The sequence below is a fragment of the Ailuropoda melanoleuca genome, chromosome 11 (assembly GCF_002007445.2).
Source record: "Ailuropoda melanoleuca isolate Jingjing chromosome 11, ASM200744v2, whole genome shotgun sequence".
In the NCBI taxonomy this organism is placed as follows: Eukaryota; Metazoa; Chordata; class Mammalia; order Carnivora; family Ursidae; genus Ailuropoda; species Ailuropoda melanoleuca.
The window spans coordinates 2,209,507-2,227,660 of record NC_048228.1 but is presented as its reverse complement, the minus strand read 5'-3'; the positions used below and the strand labels follow the sequence as shown (position 1 = coordinate 2,227,660).

Genomic DNA, 18,154 nt, shown 5'->3' with positions numbered 1-18,154 from the left:
GCGACAGCCGAGAGCACATGTGGTTTTATCTGTCCGTAAATATTAATTAGATTAATCTGGTGAAGGTACTTCGACCCCAGTTATGTGGTTAGTCTCAGTGACTGTCATAACATATAAGAAACATAATTCATATGCCTTAACGTTCTCCCAATTTCTAAGATGACCCTCAAAAGATATTCTAATGGAAAAATAATTTTCATACCAGGCACAGAAGAAAGCAGCTACAGAAGAAGCAGAAAAACGAAAGAAAGAAGAAATTAAAGCTTTACAAGGGCAGCTGGCCGCACTCAAGGACATTCAGGCCGAAGCCCAGGTTGGGAAGGCTGCCGTACCCTCACCCCTGCGCATTCGTGAACACCCTGAGTGCTCGCCCCATAGACAGATGCACGGCGTGCTTGCTTTCCTTTCACGGCATTACGCAGATGATATCTGTAGGCTTAGTTGCTTTTTTAAAACTAGTTTTGGGTTACATAAAAGGAATCTTTCATCAGCTAGTTTGAATTAGATACTGAGTCCAGGGAGTGGCAGGAGCTGCTGGTGATTTCCTCTCTAAAGGAGGAGGCGGAGGATAGATTTCCCATTCGGAGCTCCGAGCCTCCTTCAGAGGCAAAGGAGGACAGTAAGCTTGTATGTGGAGGTCTGATTCCCATGCATTGGAGAAGGCAGGTTTCAGGGAAATGTTCCCCCTCAGGAAGCCCCTGGTCCTCACCCACTGGGAGACGCCGTCTGGGGGTGACTGCCCTGTTTCTGGGACTTACACCAGTTTCACGACGTTCATTTTGTCATTCAGTTCCTTAAGTTGAAAGAAAAGGGGAAAGGGGGTGGGGAGGAGCTCATCAAGGAGCACGAGGTTTCATGGGTGCAGGAAGAGAAGGTTCCAGAGTGTGCTGGATGGCAGTGTGCCTATTGGTGACCGGACCGCACTGTGCCCGCAGCAGGCTGTTAGGAGGGCAGACCCCTCAGTGAGGGTGCTCACCATGGCTCAAAAAGAGAGAAACGCAACTGAGTGTGTGTTGAAGTGCCTGTGGCCCAGAGTCACAGTGACGACGTTGGCGGTGCTGGCAGCTGGCAAGAACAGGACAGAAGAGGCCGTTGAGGAAGGGGGGATTCATGGGGATGGGGCCTCACACCATGGAGTCAAGGGTGTGCCTTCTTTTTTTTTTTTTTTTTTTTTTAGAATGTTATTTATTTATTTTGAGCAAGAGAAGGGGTGAGAGGCAGAGGGAGGAGCAGGCTCCCGCTGAGCAGGGAGCCTGATGTGGGGCTTGATCCCAGGACCCTGTGATCATGACATGAGCCAAAGGCAGACACTTAACCCCCTGAGCCCCCCAGGCGCCTCCCAAGGGTGACTCTTTAAGACAGTCATGTCTGGTCTGATTCTCATAGCCTCCCATTGAAGCAGGTCTGGCAGGTGCTCCTGATTTTTCCTAATGTTATACAAATGGAGAAACAATTTTTATTTTATTCATTTATATTTTTAGAGAGGGAGAAACAGCATGAGCAAGGGAAGGGCAGAGGGAGAGAGAATCCCAGGCAGGCTCCACGCCAGCACAGGGCCCAACACAGGGCTCGATCTCAGGACTCTGAGCCATAATCAAGACTCAGACCTTAACGCACTGAGCCGCCCAGGCGCCCCAATGAGGAAACAAATTTTTAAAACTAAAGTGACTTACCTAAAGCACAGACCTCTCAGTGGTTAAGCCAAGACAGCCGGGCTGTGCTCCTACACCCTTCCCCCCTCCCCATCACGGTGCAGCACCCAGCTGCAGTGAGCCCAGCTTCAGATGCTGTGGGTGCTGCTGAGGTCACGTGCCCCCCCCCCCATAGATACCTGTGGAAACGGTGCTGGGAAACCTTGTCCTTCAGCTTTCCGGGAGCACCTTCACCAGCTCATCTCCATCCATGACATGTTTGCTGAGCACCTGCTGTGTGCCAGGCGCTGTGCTGGGCTCTGGAAATAAGCAGGGAACAGAACCAAGTCCTGCCCCCCGCCCTGGGCCACTGCTCCAAGAGGAAGAGACGGAAAGAAAAAGTAACACAGGGTAGACGGCACAGCGGGGGCAGACATCGGCCTGCGTGTTAGAAGGATTGCTGAGGACGATGGTATCTCTTTCGGTGTTGTTTTTATCACGGTGAGATATTCGTAGCGTATTTCCCATTTTAGCCCTGTTTACATGTACGGTCCTGCACCGTTCAGTGCATCACTGCACTGATGGTTGGCACTGGGCCCACCATCCCGCTCCAGAACTTTGGTGAGTGACAGTATTTTTAGATCGCCTGAGTGCTCCTGAGTTTTAGAAAAAAGGATTTAAAAATTACTGGTTTCCTAAGCTATTCAAAGCATCGATAAGGTAAAACTTGAAACTAAAATTCAGCTTTCGGCATTGTTTACATTGTCTCCCTGCAAAATACACAAACCCATCTCTCTTAAGAAGTTTTGATGCCTAAAGTACAGTCCCGCTAAGTTTGCTTTCTGTATAGGCATAAAAATCCTGTGAGCCGTGTGCCAGCTTCATGTTAATCTGTTATCCCTCTCTAGCTCTAAGCTTGTTCTTTTTTTTTTTTTTTAAAGATTTTATTTATTTATTCGACAGAGATAGAGACAGCCAGCGAGAGAAGGAACACAAGCAGGGGGAGTGGGGGAGGAAGAAGCAGGCTCATAACAGAGGAGCCCGATGTGGGGCTCGATCCCACAACACCGGGATCACGCCCTGAGCCGAAGGCAGACGCATAACCGCTGTGCCACCCAGGCGCCCCTAAGGTTGTTCTGGTGTGTGTTTCCTGCTCCGTGGTTGGCTGTGACATAAGTCACTTACTATGACATGAAGCTTAATTCTCTACAAATCCAGCAGACAGCACCCGTGTTTGTAACATGTCGCTTAAATGCTATGTGTAGGGCCACCCACTGTCCCTGTTCTCTGAGACTGAAAGTCCAAGAAGGCCCTCAACCCCCGCCCCCCAGGCCAGGCTGGTTGGTGCCCAGGGTGCTGTGTCAGGCTTTGTAGGGACGATAGCAGTATCCAAAGAGCCGGGGAGGAAACGTGCTAATGTGGCCCCAGAGCTCTGGGGCGGGGGAGACTGCGGCAGGAAGGCCTGAGCCCCCACACGGCTGGCCACCAGCAGGGACACTCAGCTGCTCCTAAGGACCCCTCTGTCCACTCCGCCGCTTGGAGCTCCCCTGCATCCTTAGCACCCCAGACACGGGGTGTCTGACACAGGACAGGAGCCTGGTGGGAAGAGCGAGGCCCAGCCCACCACACTGATGGCTGCCTTGCTGCCCAGCGTTTAGTCCACAAGCGTGCTGGGGACAGTATGCCATGGGAAAATCTCCATCCTCGGGGACCCTTGTCTCTTTTAGGGGCGTCAGTAATCAAGATACATGAGGGATTGCGTGGGGGTGTGGTGGGGCCGAAGAGGGGCTGCCGGCTGACACCTTTCTCTGGGGAGGCCTCTCGGGGAAAAGCCTGGGTGAGAGGAGGAGAGGGCCAGAGCTTGTGCGCCAGGACCCCTGGAGGGGCGGCTGGAGCCAGGAGGCTGGTGTACAGAGAGCGCTGCAGACAGGAGATAAGTGGACAGGTGACCCAGGAAGCCGGCTGATACTCTCAAGCAAAAGTAAATCAGCCTGCCGGGGCACTCACGGGCCCTCCAGCCGCTGCTGGGTGGGCCCCCAGAAGCAAGGCCCCCGACCTGGCAAGAGGAGGCCTGGCCTGGGTGTGCTCGAAGTCCAGCCTCGGCCCTGCTGGCAGGCTGACAGAGGCTGAGCTGGCAGAAGGGGAGAAGTACGAGATCTCTCCCAGGGTGCTCATGGGGCTCTGGAACCTGGTCTGCGACCGGGCAACCCACAGCAGCAGCTCAGCCTGCTCGGGAGAAGCTGGGTCCTGGGACCCCAGGGAGAGATGGCTTGAACCCTTGGTCATCCACAGAGAGGGCTTGTGAGCCTGGGAGCCGGGACGAGCACCCCTGGTGGGAGGAGCCAGGAAGGGGGAGGCGGCTAGGAGACGGGGCTCGTGGGGCACCCCCGGCATCAGTGGAGAAGGGGGATGGTCCTGTGCTGCCCAGAGCCCACGGGTACTGAAGACGGTGAACCACTGGGAAGCGGCAGCGGGGACAGGAGCCCGTGGTGGGGCTTGTGAGGGGAGGGTACACGTGTGGGCACGGACGGCTCACGGAGCTGTGTCACTTGTTGGTAGAAAGTCTGAAAACAGAACTTACTTTTGGCATCAGAACGTGCCCTGGACAGGGGCGCCTGGGTGGCACAGCGGTTAAGCATCTGCCTTCGGCTCAGGGCGTGATCCCAGCGTTATGGGATCAAGCCCCACATCAGGCTCCTCTGCTATGAGCCTGCTTCTTCCTCTCCCACTCCCCCTGCTTGTGTTCCCTCTCTCGCTGGCTGTCTCTATCTCTGTTGAATAAATAAATAAAATCTTTAAAAAAAAAAAAAAGAGAATGTGCCCTGGACAGACTCACTGTGCAGCCCTCTGTCCCTGATCTTTCTGTTTTTGTTCTTAGGGGAACGAAGGCCCCTCGGTGGAGGCGGAGAGTCGGGGTAGGTCCTGGGCCCGGGGACTGTCTGCAGCGGGCACCTCGTTCCCTGAGCAAACACCCGGGGAACGTAATGAGGTTAACACGACCCTTATCGGCTAGTACGCTTTTTTGTTTTTAAGGTTTATTGATTTGAGAGAGAGAGACAGAGCGCTCAGAAGCATGAGTGGGGGAGGAGCAGACGTCCCACTGAGCGCAGAGCCCAACACGGGCTCAACCCCAGGACCCCGAGATCATGATCTGAGCCAAGACCAAGAGGCGGACCCTCAACTGACTGAGCCCCCAGGCGCCCCTCAGCTTGTAGCTTCTAAATGTGTTTCGCACCAAACCGGTGGCTAAAAATGTGAGAGTAGTTTTTACAGAAAGTTATTTTAAATGCTTTCGTTTTTCATTTCAGACACACAAGGAGGGAAAGCAGCCCCACCTCCGGCTCCAGAAGTCCCCGGGAGTCACTGTTTAGATAAGTGAGTAGAGGTGTCCTGAGCCTGTGCTGTGGGGACTGAAGGGACTGCCGCGTGCAGCTGCCACGGAGTCAGCATGTTCTCGAGCACGGTGGGATTACGCGAGCGGACCGGCTCTTCTCGGTCATTCGTAAAGGTGGGGAAGCGGCCCTCCGGACCGCTGCGCGTTCCCGCCGGGAAAGCCGGGATGCCTTCCCGCTTTGCCCCCAGAGAAGTCAGCAGCCGATTGTCAGAAGTGCTATTAAAGGCACAGAATCCTGTGGCAGCAAAATCCTTTCCCCGTGCGTCCCCCACGACAAATGTACAGGCATTTCAGTGAAATGTCTTTGTTCTCGCGACTTAAGTAGCGTCTGTGCTTGGTTATGCTGACGGGTTAGAGTTGGAAGGGACCTCGAGCTCAGGCGTCACCAACACCGGCTCTTCCTACAGCGCACTAGCGGGCTGAACCCCTGCGGACCCTCCAGCGAGGTCCCCCGGGGCCACCCGCAGACAGCGCAGGTGTGGTGTTTCAGGCGACATCCGTGCCTTCATCCTGGCTTCTGTTCTCTTGCAGTCTGTGCATCTTCTGTGGGGAAAGGAGTGAGTCCTTCACAGAAGACGGCCTGGACCTGCACTACTGGAAGCACTGCCCCATGCTGACGAGGTGCGCCCACTGCAGACAGGTCAGTCCCCCTGCTGACCAGGTGCGCCCACCGCAGACGGGTCAGTCCCCATGCTGACGAGGTGCGCCCACCGCAGACGGGTCAGTCCCCCTGCTGACCAGGTGCGCCCACCGCAGACGGGTCAGTCCCCCTGCTGACCAGGTGCCTCCACCGCAGACGGGTCGGTCCCCGCGCTGACCAGGTGCACCAACCGCAGACGGGTCAGTCCCCGTGCTGACCAGGTGCGCCCACCGCAGATGGGTCAGTGCCCGTGAGGACAGCCCCAGCTGGACAGAGAGCTCCCCAGTGTGTGTGCGGACTGAGCTGTGTGCGAGCCGGACGAGCCGGACGAGCCGGCCGGCAGGGTGGCACACACTGCAGCATTCTTGGACACAGGCATCCTTCTGCGTTTCGGGATGCAGGTGGTGGAGATCTCCAGCTTGACGGAGCACTTGCTGACGGAGTGCGACAGGAGGGACGGGTTTGGGAAGTGTTACCGCTGCAGCGAGGCCGTCCTGAAGGAAGAGCTGCCCAGACACATAAAAACGAAGGAGTGTAACCGTGAGTGCGGCTCAGGCGGCGCCTCTGTGTCCGTGGTGCCCTGCCGGGGCGGGGGGGGCACCCCACTGCAGAGGGGGCGTCCGGTCAGGTGTCTGCTGCTCCTCGTGCCGCTGTCACGGAGGAACTGAATCCTGTCTTATTGACACCATTGCAGCTGCCAAACCAGAGAAGCTGGCAAACCGGTGTCCTCTGTGCCATGAGAACTTCTCACCCGGAGAAGAGGTGAGGGCCTGACGCGGGCCGCGAGCCAGCACGGGGTGGCCAGCGCCGTGCAGGGGACGGTGACGAGGTTGTCAGGGCTGGGCCGCGGGCAGGGGACCGTGAGTGTTCGGGGAGCACCCTGCCCTGTTCAGCGCCGCCCGAGCGTTCCCTGTGCTGAGCTGCCTGCTCAGGTCCCCTCCTGCCACCGCCCTAGACCCTCTGCGGGGGCCTTGGCTCTGGGGGCCGATCGTGACGGGCTTTGGCCTCTGTCCGGTCCCCACACTCCTCTGGGTGCTGGGGCCCCTGATGGTGGCTAGGCCAGACCACAGCACGCCGGTCCCTTCTCATTACTGAAACCGAGTCCGGTGCCGTTTGAAATTGCCCCTCACGGATGACTGCGGGCTCTCCTCCCTTCTCTCCGTTCGCCACGCCATGACTACAGTTCAGTGCGCGAGGGGCAGGACCGTCCATTCCCCCACCTCCGTGTGCCAGGCAGTCCACCGCTGTGTCCTGCGGCCGGGCTGTCCTGTCCCAGCTCTGGGACGTGTGCCCACGAGACGATGGCTCAGACCCAGCACGCTCTGGTCAGCCCTGTACCCGTGCAGTTGTCCCAGCTCGTTCTCTCTCTCAGAAAGTGTCAAATACTAACGAAGTACTCCGCAGGCAGCCGTCACGTCCCATCCGCCGCTTGAGTGACAGTGGGCCCCTTCTCGTGCTCCCTGCAGGCACAGCCAGCAGCGTCCCTTCCTCTGTAAATGCCCCGCCACAGAGCTGCACCAGCAGCTTTGAGTTTTAAAACTTAGTTCTCCTGTGGTTGTTCCTTAGATGCTCGCGTGTTCCTCCATAACAGACGGGGGATTTTTTCAGTTAAGTCCTGTAATGACATAAAATGCTTTGCTCGTCCCAAAGTCTATACAATGGGACATACTCAGGGAACAGAGAGCAGCTGCTGTCCCTGCCCTTGCTCACCACCCCCCTTCCTTACAGGCTTCGCGTTCTTAAAGATACATAAACAGTTCTCACGTGCGCACATTCTCGCGTGCCGTTTATTTTTAGAATTTAGGAGCCTTTGCATTTCTGTGCTGATTGCTTCCGTGACGCTCATGCTGCCTGTGACACCCCGTCCCCTCCTCTGGCTGCTGTGTACTGTGGGGGCTCTGAGCGTTGCAGCCCTCGGCTCGTCTTCCTGCGAGCCCTCCTGTCCCCAGCGCCCGACTGGGAGCGGCAGCCGGTCTCACAGCTACGAGGCGGTCAGCAGGCCTCCCGTACTTCCCCTCCGCTTGCTCAGAGTTCAGTCCTCCATGCCAGGTAGCGAATAGCCACACACTTTCTGAGGGCACAACCGACCGTCTCGTCTGCTCGGGTCTCACCAGGCTGCGTTCCCATCTGCAGGCCGGGCTGGGCTCGGGAGGGATGGTACACGCTCACCCAGCTGCTGGCAGAATTCTTCTCTTTGTCATTAGAGGACTGAATCCCTGCTTTCTTGCTGGCTGTCCACCAGGGGCCACTCTCCACTCCTGGAGGCCACCCCACAGCCCCGTGCCCCATTCGCTCCCTAAGCCTCCACGTCGGCACCACTCCCGTGACAGCGCTCCAGGCGCCGGGTCGGGCAGGAGCCGTGGCTGCCCCTGGTTTCGGCTCTGGTGGGAGCTCATCTCACTTGTGCCCTCGGTGGCCTGGCGGACACACCGTGTGCTTCTCCCTTTGTTGCAGGCGTGGAAAGCTCACCTCATGGGCTCAGCGGGCTGCACGGCGAACCTGCGTAAGACCCACGTGCTGCACAAGGCACCCGCCCTGCTGCCGGGTAAGGGCCGCGCCTGCCGGCACCTCAGCACCCATGTGGCGGGGTCCCCGCCCCTCTGTTGTCACTTAGTCTCTGTGTCTTGCCTCGGGCGCTTAGTGAGGAGGCCTACTGTGTGACCAGAACTCTCTCTGTCAGCAGCAGACCCTTGCACAGGTCCTGCCCGTCCCGCAGGCCCCACGAGGGCACCATCGAGGCAGCAGACCCAGCCCCCGGGTGGTCTTCAGGTACAGACCCTGGTTCTCGGCGTCTGTTTGCATCACCGAACCGGAGTATTTAGAAACACTAAGTTAAATAGTAGATTCACAGACAATGCCACTACCCGTTTTACAAATCATAATTTTCACTATTTTATGTCAGACTTAGAATGCCTTACAAGAAAATATATTTTTCATTAGAAAACTATTCCTGACCAAAACAGTTGGAGGCACAGCTTTCCGTTAGGGGTGAGCAGGAAAGTCACCAACACGAGTGTGACGAGACATGTGTCCTAGGCTCCTTCCGTGGCAGGCGCCCTGCGAAGGGCCTCGCAGCAGCCTCTTCCGTAAACGAGGAATACAGGCCCTTGGAGGGGCCGCCCAAGGTTCCTCAGTCCCACACGGAGCTCCAGTCCCACGGCCGCTCCTTTCCTTCGTCCCTGGAGCTGAGTTTCTGAAGCCAGCATTGGCGGACAGCTCCGGGCTCTTCCCTCCATCCCTGACGTCAGGCCCCTCCTCTGAGCCCTTTTCCTTCCTCCTCTGCGGGCTCAGGTGCATGTCCTCAGCAGGTGCGGCCGGTCCTTGCGCCTGCCCTGCTCAGCCCGGCCCCCCGCAGACCGAGGGGCCACCGCGCCGGCACTGTGGCCTCACACTCTGTTCGTTTCGTGTCCCTCCTAACACGGTGCCTGTGTTTTGTGTGTCTGTGTGTCCAGCAGGGAAAGGTCCAGCCATGGCCAAATCAGGGACCTCAGGATCAAAGGTCGGAAGCAAAATCCCTACCCCGAAGGGACTGAGCAAAAGCTCTGGCAGGACATACACTAAGCGGTGACATGACGCGTTCTGTCTCCTTTGTCCCCACGAGGGCCTGAGCAAGTTTCCTGCCTGTGAACCATTTGTCCTAAAACCCGTCCTTGGACGTGGTGACCTGTCACCACCCGCGCTGTCCCTCGGCCCCGCGTGTCCTCACCCATCGCACTGCGTGTGTAGCCGCCCGAAGAACCCCCATGCCGGAGTTAGGACCAGACCCGCCGCAGCTCAAGCAGCCAGGCTTCCGACCTCCGAGCCCCATGTGACCCGAAGAGCTTTGGTCTGTTTGAAGGGCAGCGACACCGTTGCCCGGAGGGTCGGCACACGGAGGGTGTAGCGCCAGCACAGCGCCCTCTTGTCACGCGCTTGCGGTGATTTCCATAAATGCTTCCCAGTCAACCTTGTGCTGTTGGTTTCTCCCACGTGGGCCTTGGCCCCCCGCGCAGCAGTCACCGGCCGGAAAGACGGCGTGCACGAGTCTCACCGGGCGCCTTCCCCCCCAGGCGCGATCTGCCCCCCCCCCCCGCCCGGCACAGCTTCTCACCCGTGTCTGTGGAGCCCGCGTTCCCCACTGTCACAGGTCATCGAGCATGGGTCCCCCTGCAGCACTCGCCCAGCACGGGGTCTGCGGCCTTCCCCCCTCGCAGCAGTGCCCCCGGGGGAGCTGAGGTTGTCGCTGCTGTGGGTGCTCACGTCCCTTACGTGTATGCCGCCCCCTAGCGCCTGATTGTCCTCTGCTCACCTGGCCACACGTGTCGGTCGGAACAACCCTCTTAAACCCTAGGGGCAGACATGGCGCTGTTGACCCTGGCGCAGAGTAGCTTCTGGTTTCCGAACCATCACAAGTGAGCCTCCGGCACAGACCACAGAGCGTCCTCCTCGGGCCTGTCGCACCGCCCCTCCCACGTCGACGCTGGAACTGGGACCGTGCGTTCATTTTCTCAGACGCGTCCTGTGATACTTCAAGCACCAAACATCACTTCCCATGAAGAAACCAGACCTCGAAGTCCAGTCCCGTCTCCAGCTTCTGAGCAGCCATCCGGTCCCGGGGAGTGGCTGCGCCTGCTTCCCGTGCACGCGGCTGAGACGGAGCCAGTGCGTGTCTGAAGTCTGCTGGCAGGCGCCCCGTGGTCTCCCCGTGCAGGCCTGTGCTCCCCGCAGCCGAGCCTCCCAGGGACCCGAGGCAGCTGGCCCTTCCTGTCCCACCGTGTGGCCGGGGCGTACTTGGCCGTCCCCCTGAGCGTCAGGCAGGCCTTCAGAATGCCCATGAGAACTGGGTGCAACGGATGAAATGTGGACTATATGGTTAGCGTATAAATGTGTTTAATTCCCAACCGTGTGAAACAACAAAATGGATTTTAGGAAACCCCTAACAGCTGTTTGAGCAGTGTGCTCCCGGAGCAGGTTAGTGACCGTGAATTTGCACGACTCACTCTCCGTTCTGGGCAAACTAATACCTTCTCGTATACAGCAAGAGTAAGACTGAGAGAATTACCCTTAAAAACAATAACCAGTTAAAAAATCAGAAGTATATGGGGAGAAATCACGTAAACCTTCAGTGGACAGAGCAGAGTGCAGATGCCAGCCCGTGACGCATGAGCCTTCCCAGCTCTGGGAACCGTGGCTCGACCTGCTGGCCCGTCCTCCACGCGAGGACCAGCTGCTTCCGTAACTAGAGCCGCGGTGATGCGAGTTAGTGAAGGAATCACTCCTTCCTCTCCGATCAAAACTTTCAAATATATATGTCCTATTTTCTATATATTGTAACTTAAAAAAAATTGTAAAAATATTTAATTTTACTGATTGACAAACAACATCGGGTGCATTTAAGACCAGTCAGCGTTGCTGGTTATGGAAGAATCGTGCATTTCTCTTGATCCCTGGCAGTGACTCATGGCTACTGAAAGCCTTACAGAGTTATACACTATTAAGGAACCACATGGAAAAGATAAAAATTTGGAAGGAACTGTAAGATCCCTTGGCCATTTAAAAATAAATATGTAAATTTGGAACAGGAATTAATAATTGACTTTTCATTCATGAATATGTTGTGGATATTTAACTATTTATTTCTATTATTTTCATATTTCAGAATATTTTATCAAGCTAATTTAAAAGAAATGTGTCTATAAATTTGGCATCAGAATACACATGTAAATACTTTTAATGAAAACTTACAGCTTTTTAATGTTTTAACATAGTTTTCTATTTGTCTTTATTTCGGGTACCAGAATTATAATATCTAACTAATATATTTTTGTTGTTACTTCAGGGCCTAGGGGTCACTTCACCCTGAGCATATTAACAGAATAAAAAGATCACTAAATGTTTTGTCACTCTTGTTTCAAGATTACAATTACAAGGCAGACGGAGTGTCGTCCACTCTGGCCTGGCGCGCAGGCCGGGGCGTGGCTGGGGCGGAGTGGAGGGGCGGGCGCAGAGCCCAGAGCCCGGCCCCCAGGATGCCGGGTGCGTGTCCACACGAGCTTCCTGCTGAACCAGCTGAAGGATCCTCAGCCCCATGTGGGTTGGAGGAACCAGTTGCCCAGCTTCACCCTGTGAGAGAAAATCAGAATGTTCCTCAGACGGTCTCACTGTGCCCACCACACGTCTCCACGCCTGGTCCCCTTGGCCAGAGGGACGGCATCTTGCTTTCAAATGAGTAAAAAGGCAGTATTTTCTCTGTTCATCTGTGTGCCCAGTCTCGGCAACAGCCCCAATGAATGGAGCCCCCAACACCCCACCGGAGGCTCCAGTATTAACCCCCGATGAAACCCTTCCTCTGCCCTCTCTAGCGCGGAAAATAAAGGGGTCAAGGTCACTGCCTGCTTCTCCTCGATGGAGGAAAGTTAAAGGAAGCCCAAGAACAGGAAGGCTTCATCGGCTGTCGTTGGGCCCAGGCACGAGCGCCACCCCGGTCTTCCAGGAGCCTCGGAGCGGCCGCAAGAACGGACTCTCAAGTACTTTCACGAGGGGCATTACGGAAGGGACAGGCGGTGGAGGTGACACGACCCCTTGGCACGGCAAACATCAATCAAAATGGTTGTTAACACCACCCCGTATTCTTCACGGCTGCACGAACCTCCAGGTACTGCTCAGATAACTGCCACGGGCAACCTGACAAATAACACGACATGCCAAGGGCCCTCTGGGACTGTGGTTCCAAGGGCACGTCCGCGAGTAGCGGGTGCGGCCCTTCAGCACGGCCCGGACTCCAGATTCTCAGACCCCATCTGGCCCCTTCGCTACAGTTCGGCAAGGAGCCAATGAACCCTGTATGACCTTCACAGAGAGACGACAAACTGCACAAACACTTCTGACGCCACAATGGGCCTAGGAAAATGCCAGTCAGCACCTCCAGAAGGGGCTGGCACCTTTAAGAGGCCAGCGCCCAAACACTGTGGAAACGATGCGAGCCTGCCAAAATGAGGGCGCCATCTCGTAGGGCGGTATTGCTCGCCTCCGCTTTGAGACCTCAAAAATGCTTTAAATGCGGCAAAGAGAGACGTTTTCAGAAACAATGCTGACAACAAGAGCGGAAACGTCCCACTCAAAAATGCCCCAAATGTAAAAAGGGCTATCACTGGGCTAACCAATGCCGGTCCAAGTCCGCCTCGCAGGGAAACCCCGTGTCGGGAAACTTGAAGAGGGGCGTGGTTCCCGAGCCCCCATGCAAACCGGGAGCCAATCCTCGAACCCAAACGCCCAAATGTGGAATGTCAACACAAAGGCATGGGTCCCCAAAACGTCCAACAACCCTTTCACCCCAGACAATACCGAGTGATAGACGTGCTCGCTGCGGACAGCGCAGGACTGGACCGCCTCTTGCTTTGATGTGACCTTTAAAACGGCTGGGGAAGCAAAAAAGGCCCCCACAGGCGTAGTTGGTCCTTTCCCACCCAGAAAGGCAGGAATAATCTTGGGGCACTCTAGCGCAACTATCCAAGGCATATTCATTCTCCCCAGGGTTACTGATTCCGATTATAGAGGGGAAATTCAAATAACATTGACTTCTTTTACCGATACAGAAATACCGCCACAGACCACAGCAGCACAGTCGCTCCTGCTTCCTTACTGGGTCCCCAAACAGTCAAAATAGACAAAGACATGATAAGGGCTTTGGCAGTACCAGTGCAAAGCAGGAGGCCTTTTGGGCTCTGCCCATCCAGGACACACGACCCACATTACAAATTACAATTGCAAAAAGAACTATGAAAGGCTTAATAGATCCTGGGGCCGACGCACCTGTCATTCAAGCCCAAGACTGGCAGACCGAAATTCCCCTTGTGCCCACTTCACGAACTCTTACCAGAGGAAGGGGACAAGACAGTCCCCTACAAAATAAATTTGCTGTTGTATGCGCTATATGGAAGGGCACCAAGCCACCATAAGACCTTTTGTCCCAAACATCCCTGTTTCTCTCTGGGGAAGAGACTTAGGAAAGCAATGGAATCTTTCCTTGCAGACAGATTTATGCAGAGGGCCATTGCTGCAGAAATGCCCCCACTCAAGATGTCTTGGAAACCAGGTCTCCCTACATGGGTGGAGCAATGACCTGTAAAAGGGGACAAACTAAAACCCCTACTAAGCCGAGTGGAATTAACTCCTGGACGTAGAGAACATTCGACCAGCCCACGGAATACTCCTCTTTTGTATCCCCCAAAATCAGGCAAATGAAGATTGCTACATGATTCACAGGCAGTTAATGCTCAAATGATTCCATGGGGCCCTTACAGTTTGGTCTTCCAAATCCTTCCTTACTCCCTTCAACTCAGTCTCACTGGGATTGATCTCAAAGACTGCTTCTTTACTATTCCCTTGCACTGCAAGGATAAAGAAAAATGTGCCTTCTCAGTCCCCACGATCGACAATCACAGAGCTGTCCAAAGACACCGATGGAAGTGTCTGTCTCGGGGGTGGAGAAGAGCCCCCCCACCCAGGTGTCAGTCTTTTGTCAGGGCAGCCCTTCAACCCACCAGAAATAGATTCCCACGCATACGGATTGATCACGACACGGAAGACATCCGCTTGCTTCAGATAGTAACACCCTTCTCCGTACATGTATACAATTTCTTATTGACTCAGTCACCGCCGCGGGTTTGCTCATCGCTCCTGAGAAAATACCACGGGCAGCTCCACGGAGTTTCTGGAGTATAGGCCGGTGTCGCAGACAGTCACTCCTCGATAGATCGCTATCCATTTTCCGTCGCCACTTCACGTTTAGCTCACTCCTCGGGCACATTAATTGGCTGTGTCCCACTTTAGAAATTCCTACTTGCCAGTTGACCTCCCTCTTTAACTAATTACAGGGAGATCCAAACCGTGCGTCCACACGACCCATGACGCCTCGAGGAAACCAACTAGATGTTTTATCCCAACGACAAACCTCTACTTGGTTGGACGGCAGCGATCCCTCTGCCCACGTGACTGTCCTTGTCTTGAACACCCCTCACTCCCCTTACAGGGTAATCTGCCAAGTTCTGCCTGATAAATGCCTTGTTCTTGAAAGGCTTTTCCTCCCAGCCCAACCCAAACACAGGGTCGCCTCTCACCACTCTCTTCGATTGCAGCTCCTATGAGAGGGTCGGAAAAGAATAATTCAGCTAACTGGCTTTGATCCCCAATATATATACCTAGGCATCAGCAAAGAAGAAATGGATGACCTACAGATACATGATGGAAAGTTCCAAATTGCAGTGGCTAATTTTATGGGTCAATTTATCTTCCTATTGCCCTCAGATAAATGTATCCAGAGCCTGAAATATTTCCACCTGTCCTCCTACTCTCTCATTTCTAATAAACCCTTATCTGATGTTCTTACCGTGTTCATCGATGGCCCCAAAGCAGCCGTAGGAGGGGCTGTAACATGGAAACAGGAATAAATGGAAACAGGCCTACAGAGCCTTTACCATATCCACTCACAGGGCAGAACTGGCTGCTGCCATTCTTGCTCTAAAGGTCTTTTCTCGAACACCTCTTGATCTAATAACAGACTCCCACAATTACTGGGACCTCCCTACCGCCACTCTTAACACACACCCTAACCGCCCTCTGCTATGTCTGTTTCTTGAAGCTCAGTCATTGTTACAACACAGGCTTCCCCGTTGTTTGCCCTTCACGTGCAGTCATTCTCATCAACCCGGGCCTCTTACAGAGGGCCACAATCTTGCGGATTCCTTACTTACTGGATCTTTATTCTCCTCTGCCTTGGATTCTCAGTCCTTTCTTCACCAAGGGGCAGTCTCTCTTTCACAAGCAAAACACAGCATACGCTTCTGTCCCGACCGCCAACGATTTTCTTCTGCTCATCTTCCTGGAGGAGTCAGTCCCTGTGGTTTATCCCCACATCAACCATGGCAAATGGACATGACCCATTTCCCCTCATTTGTTACTACTGATACTTACCCTGGATATATATGGGCCTCCGCTCAGAGCGGTGAAGCTCCTCTCATGTCATCGATCATCTTTTGCAATGCTTTGCCAAAATGGGCGTCCCCAAAAAACGTAAACAGGCAATGGCCCAGCTTATATGTCCCATCGCATAACCCAATTCCTAAATAAATGGGGAATCACACATTCCACTGGCATTCCCCCACAATCCTCCAGGTCAAGCCACTGTTGAACGTGCCAACAGTACCTTGAAACTACTGCATAAACAAAAAGGGGGAACTGAGGCCCCCAAAATGAGAGTAATGAAGGTAATGTTTACTATTAATCACTTACAACTAGACAAACATTTTAATTCGGCTCATTCAAAGCATTTTTGGGTTGAGGAACCCCTTCCCAAACTGCAAGTATGGTATAGACTGCCCAACGGTACCTTTACTCACCTGGGGGAGAGGTCACGCTGCTGCGCGTTCTCCACAAGGTCCTCTGTGGCTACCCGCTCGGCTGATAGCTGGCACGAAGAATTCAAACACCGGCTTCCATGCTTCAACCTGAGGTCGGTAACTCCACCAGCCAGCATGCCATCAGCCAAGAGGAGGAAAAATGAACCAACACCTATCAAAGACCTCTCCTCACAGGGTGCTGTAGAACAGGTCTTAGGGATCCCACTGGCAGCTATCTCAGCCATCAGGGCTGTAGCCGCTACCACGGCAACCACTGCCACATCTTTGGCTCCCTCCCTCCAAAGGGCACACCAAGTGCATTCATATATGCAGAACACTACAACTGATTTAGAACAACAGGTCAAAATTAACAAATTTTAGCTAGACTGCTGGCTTTAGAAGCCACTGTTGTCTGGTTAGGAGAACATCAACAAGCACTCTGGACCAGACCCCAATTAACCTGTGACTCGGAGTTGACATCCTACTGCATTACTTCAATTCCCTACAAGAAGTCTTGGGGGCAACTGAAAATTCATCTTTATTAAGCCTTTTCCTCCTCCTTGAATCTCTCCATTGAAAATCTTTTTTTTTTCTTTTTTTAAGATTTTATTTGTCAGCGAGAGAGAGAGAGTGTGCATGCACAAGCTGTGGGGGAGGCAGAAGGAGAAGCAGACTCCCGGCTGAGCAGGGAGCCTGATGCCGGACTCCATCCCAGGACCCTGGGATCATGCCCTGAGCTGAAGGCAGACACTTAACTGACTGAGCCGCCCAGGCATCCCTCTCCATTGAAAACCTAAAACTTAGGTTACAAGCACAAATACAGGAACTCCAACAAGAAAGTCAACAAGCTACCATTAATACTCTCAATGACATTTCCACCTAGCTCTATCCAAAAAACTGGTTTTCTGAACTCAAACCCCGCTCTTGGTTTCACATGGCTGTACTGCTTATACTGATCTCCTTTCTCCTTACAGTGGTCAAGGCAAGCCTCTCCTGCTGTTCCGCCTGGAGGACCCAAAACACACTTGTAGCGACCACGCAGATCCTCGCCACCCCCTTCAGTAGCCCACCTACATATCCCACTAAACATAAAGGGGGACTGTGGAGTTATTCTTAGAAAGCATATTGTCAGCCCTAAGGGGTGACGGGAAGCAGTGGAAACGTCAGCAGCGTTCCTGCTCTCAGGGTATTGAACGCAATGGCCCGGAAGGAACAGCATCCCAGGATCCCCAGGGGCAGGGCATAGGTCAGGAGCCAGTAAAGAATGTAACCCTCAGTGCCCCTTTCTGCACCTGGCGATGGCTAGCACGCACATCCCGCTCCTCTCTAACCCCGTGACTGCGTGCCTGCGCGTCTGGGAGAGTGCAGGCAGCTCCAGGGCTTCAAGATATTTGCCCCTTTGTACTCCTGTCCCGCGCCTGGAGGCATCTGTCCTTGCTTTTCTGATAAAAACCAATGCTCTGTGCAGAATCCAGCTGGCGCTGCTCTCGCAGACGCGGTCCCGCACCGCGCTGAGATCCTTGTCGGAGAACTTGATTTCCGTGCGTGACGACATATGTGCTTAAGGGAGGACTATTTTCTCTTAATTTTTTTTAAAGAGAGGGAGTGTGAGCAGGGAGGGACAGAGAGGGAGGCAGCGAGAATCTCAAGCAGACTCCAAGCCCAGCGTGAAGGACGCAGGGCTCGACCTCATGACCTGGGCCGAAATGAAAAGTCAGAGGCTTAACGGGCGGTCGAAGCCACCCAGGCGCCCCTGGGCTACTCAGGGTCGGACGCGGGTGCGGCCGGGGGCTCCACTGCTTAGGGTTGGACAGGGCTGGGGGCGCCATCACTGCTCGGGGTCGGACCCGGGGGACGCGCCGCTCCGCTGCCGTGACCCCGTCGGGCGGCGGGTCCCGGGCCCGCGAGCAGCCCCAAAGGCCCGCAGAGTCCCTTCCCGTCAACGAGACACCTCCCGGCTGCTCTTCTCCCAGAGGCGCCCGGGGCTCGCGCTGCGCCCGCGGGGCCTCCCCTTCCGGCCAGGGCCGGAAGTGGCGCGCCGTGCCCCGGAAGCGCCTCGGGAGCGGCGGCGGAAGCGGCGGCGCTATGGCGGGCGGCGGCGGCTCCCGCGCCC

The 18,154-nt window shown here is 54.9% G+C and overlaps 1 protein-coding gene and 1 long non-coding RNA gene across 10 annotated transcripts in view; one reads left to right on the top strand and one right to left on the bottom strand.

The window, feature by feature from the left end:
• The window catches only part of CEP104 (centrosomal protein 104), a 33,672-nt gene extending 22,135 nt beyond the window's left edge, over positions 1-11,537 (top strand). Inside the window, exons 15-22 of one of the 6 annotated variants that reach the window (XM_011225259.3) lie at positions 206-313; positions 4,510-4,546; positions 4,940-5,006; positions 5,557-5,665; positions 6,067-6,205; positions 6,360-6,427; positions 8,120-8,210; positions 9,121-11,537. In XM_011225259.3, coding sequence (XP_011223561.1) covers positions 206-313; positions 4,510-4,546; positions 4,940-5,006; positions 5,557-5,665; positions 6,067-6,205; positions 6,360-6,427; positions 8,120-8,210; positions 9,121-9,233 — 732 coding nt within the window. In that variant the 3' untranslated portion in view covers positions 9,234-11,537. Of the gene's footprint in view, positions 1-205; positions 314-1,827; positions 2,588-4,509; positions 4,547-4,939; positions 5,007-5,556; positions 5,666-6,066; positions 6,206-6,359; positions 6,428-8,119; positions 8,211-8,348; positions 9,053-9,117 lie in introns of those variants that run through there. The other 5 variants (XM_011225258.3, XM_034671116.1, XR_004628673.1 and 2 more) reach the window with 5 other exon arrangements.
• A 40-nt stretch (positions 11,538-11,577) lies between these two features.
• LOC109489663 lies at positions 11,578-18,071 on the bottom strand. 4 transcript variants are annotated; one of them, XR_004628679.1, is made up of 6 exons: positions 16,042-18,071; positions 15,617-15,764; positions 15,397-15,540; positions 15,033-15,070; positions 14,188-14,784; positions 11,578-11,767 (listed from the first exon to the last, which is right to left on the bottom strand). It is a non-coding gene; the product is annotated as an uncharacterized LOC109489663 (long non-coding RNA). The 4 variants fall into 4 exon arrangements; XR_004628678.1 differs by lacking the exon at positions 14,188-14,784 and having other exon boundaries at positions 16,042-18,069; XR_002142722.2 differs by lacking the exons at positions 14,188-14,784; positions 15,033-15,070 and having other exon boundaries at positions 16,042-18,069.
• Positions 18,072-18,154: the final 83 nt, after the last annotated feature.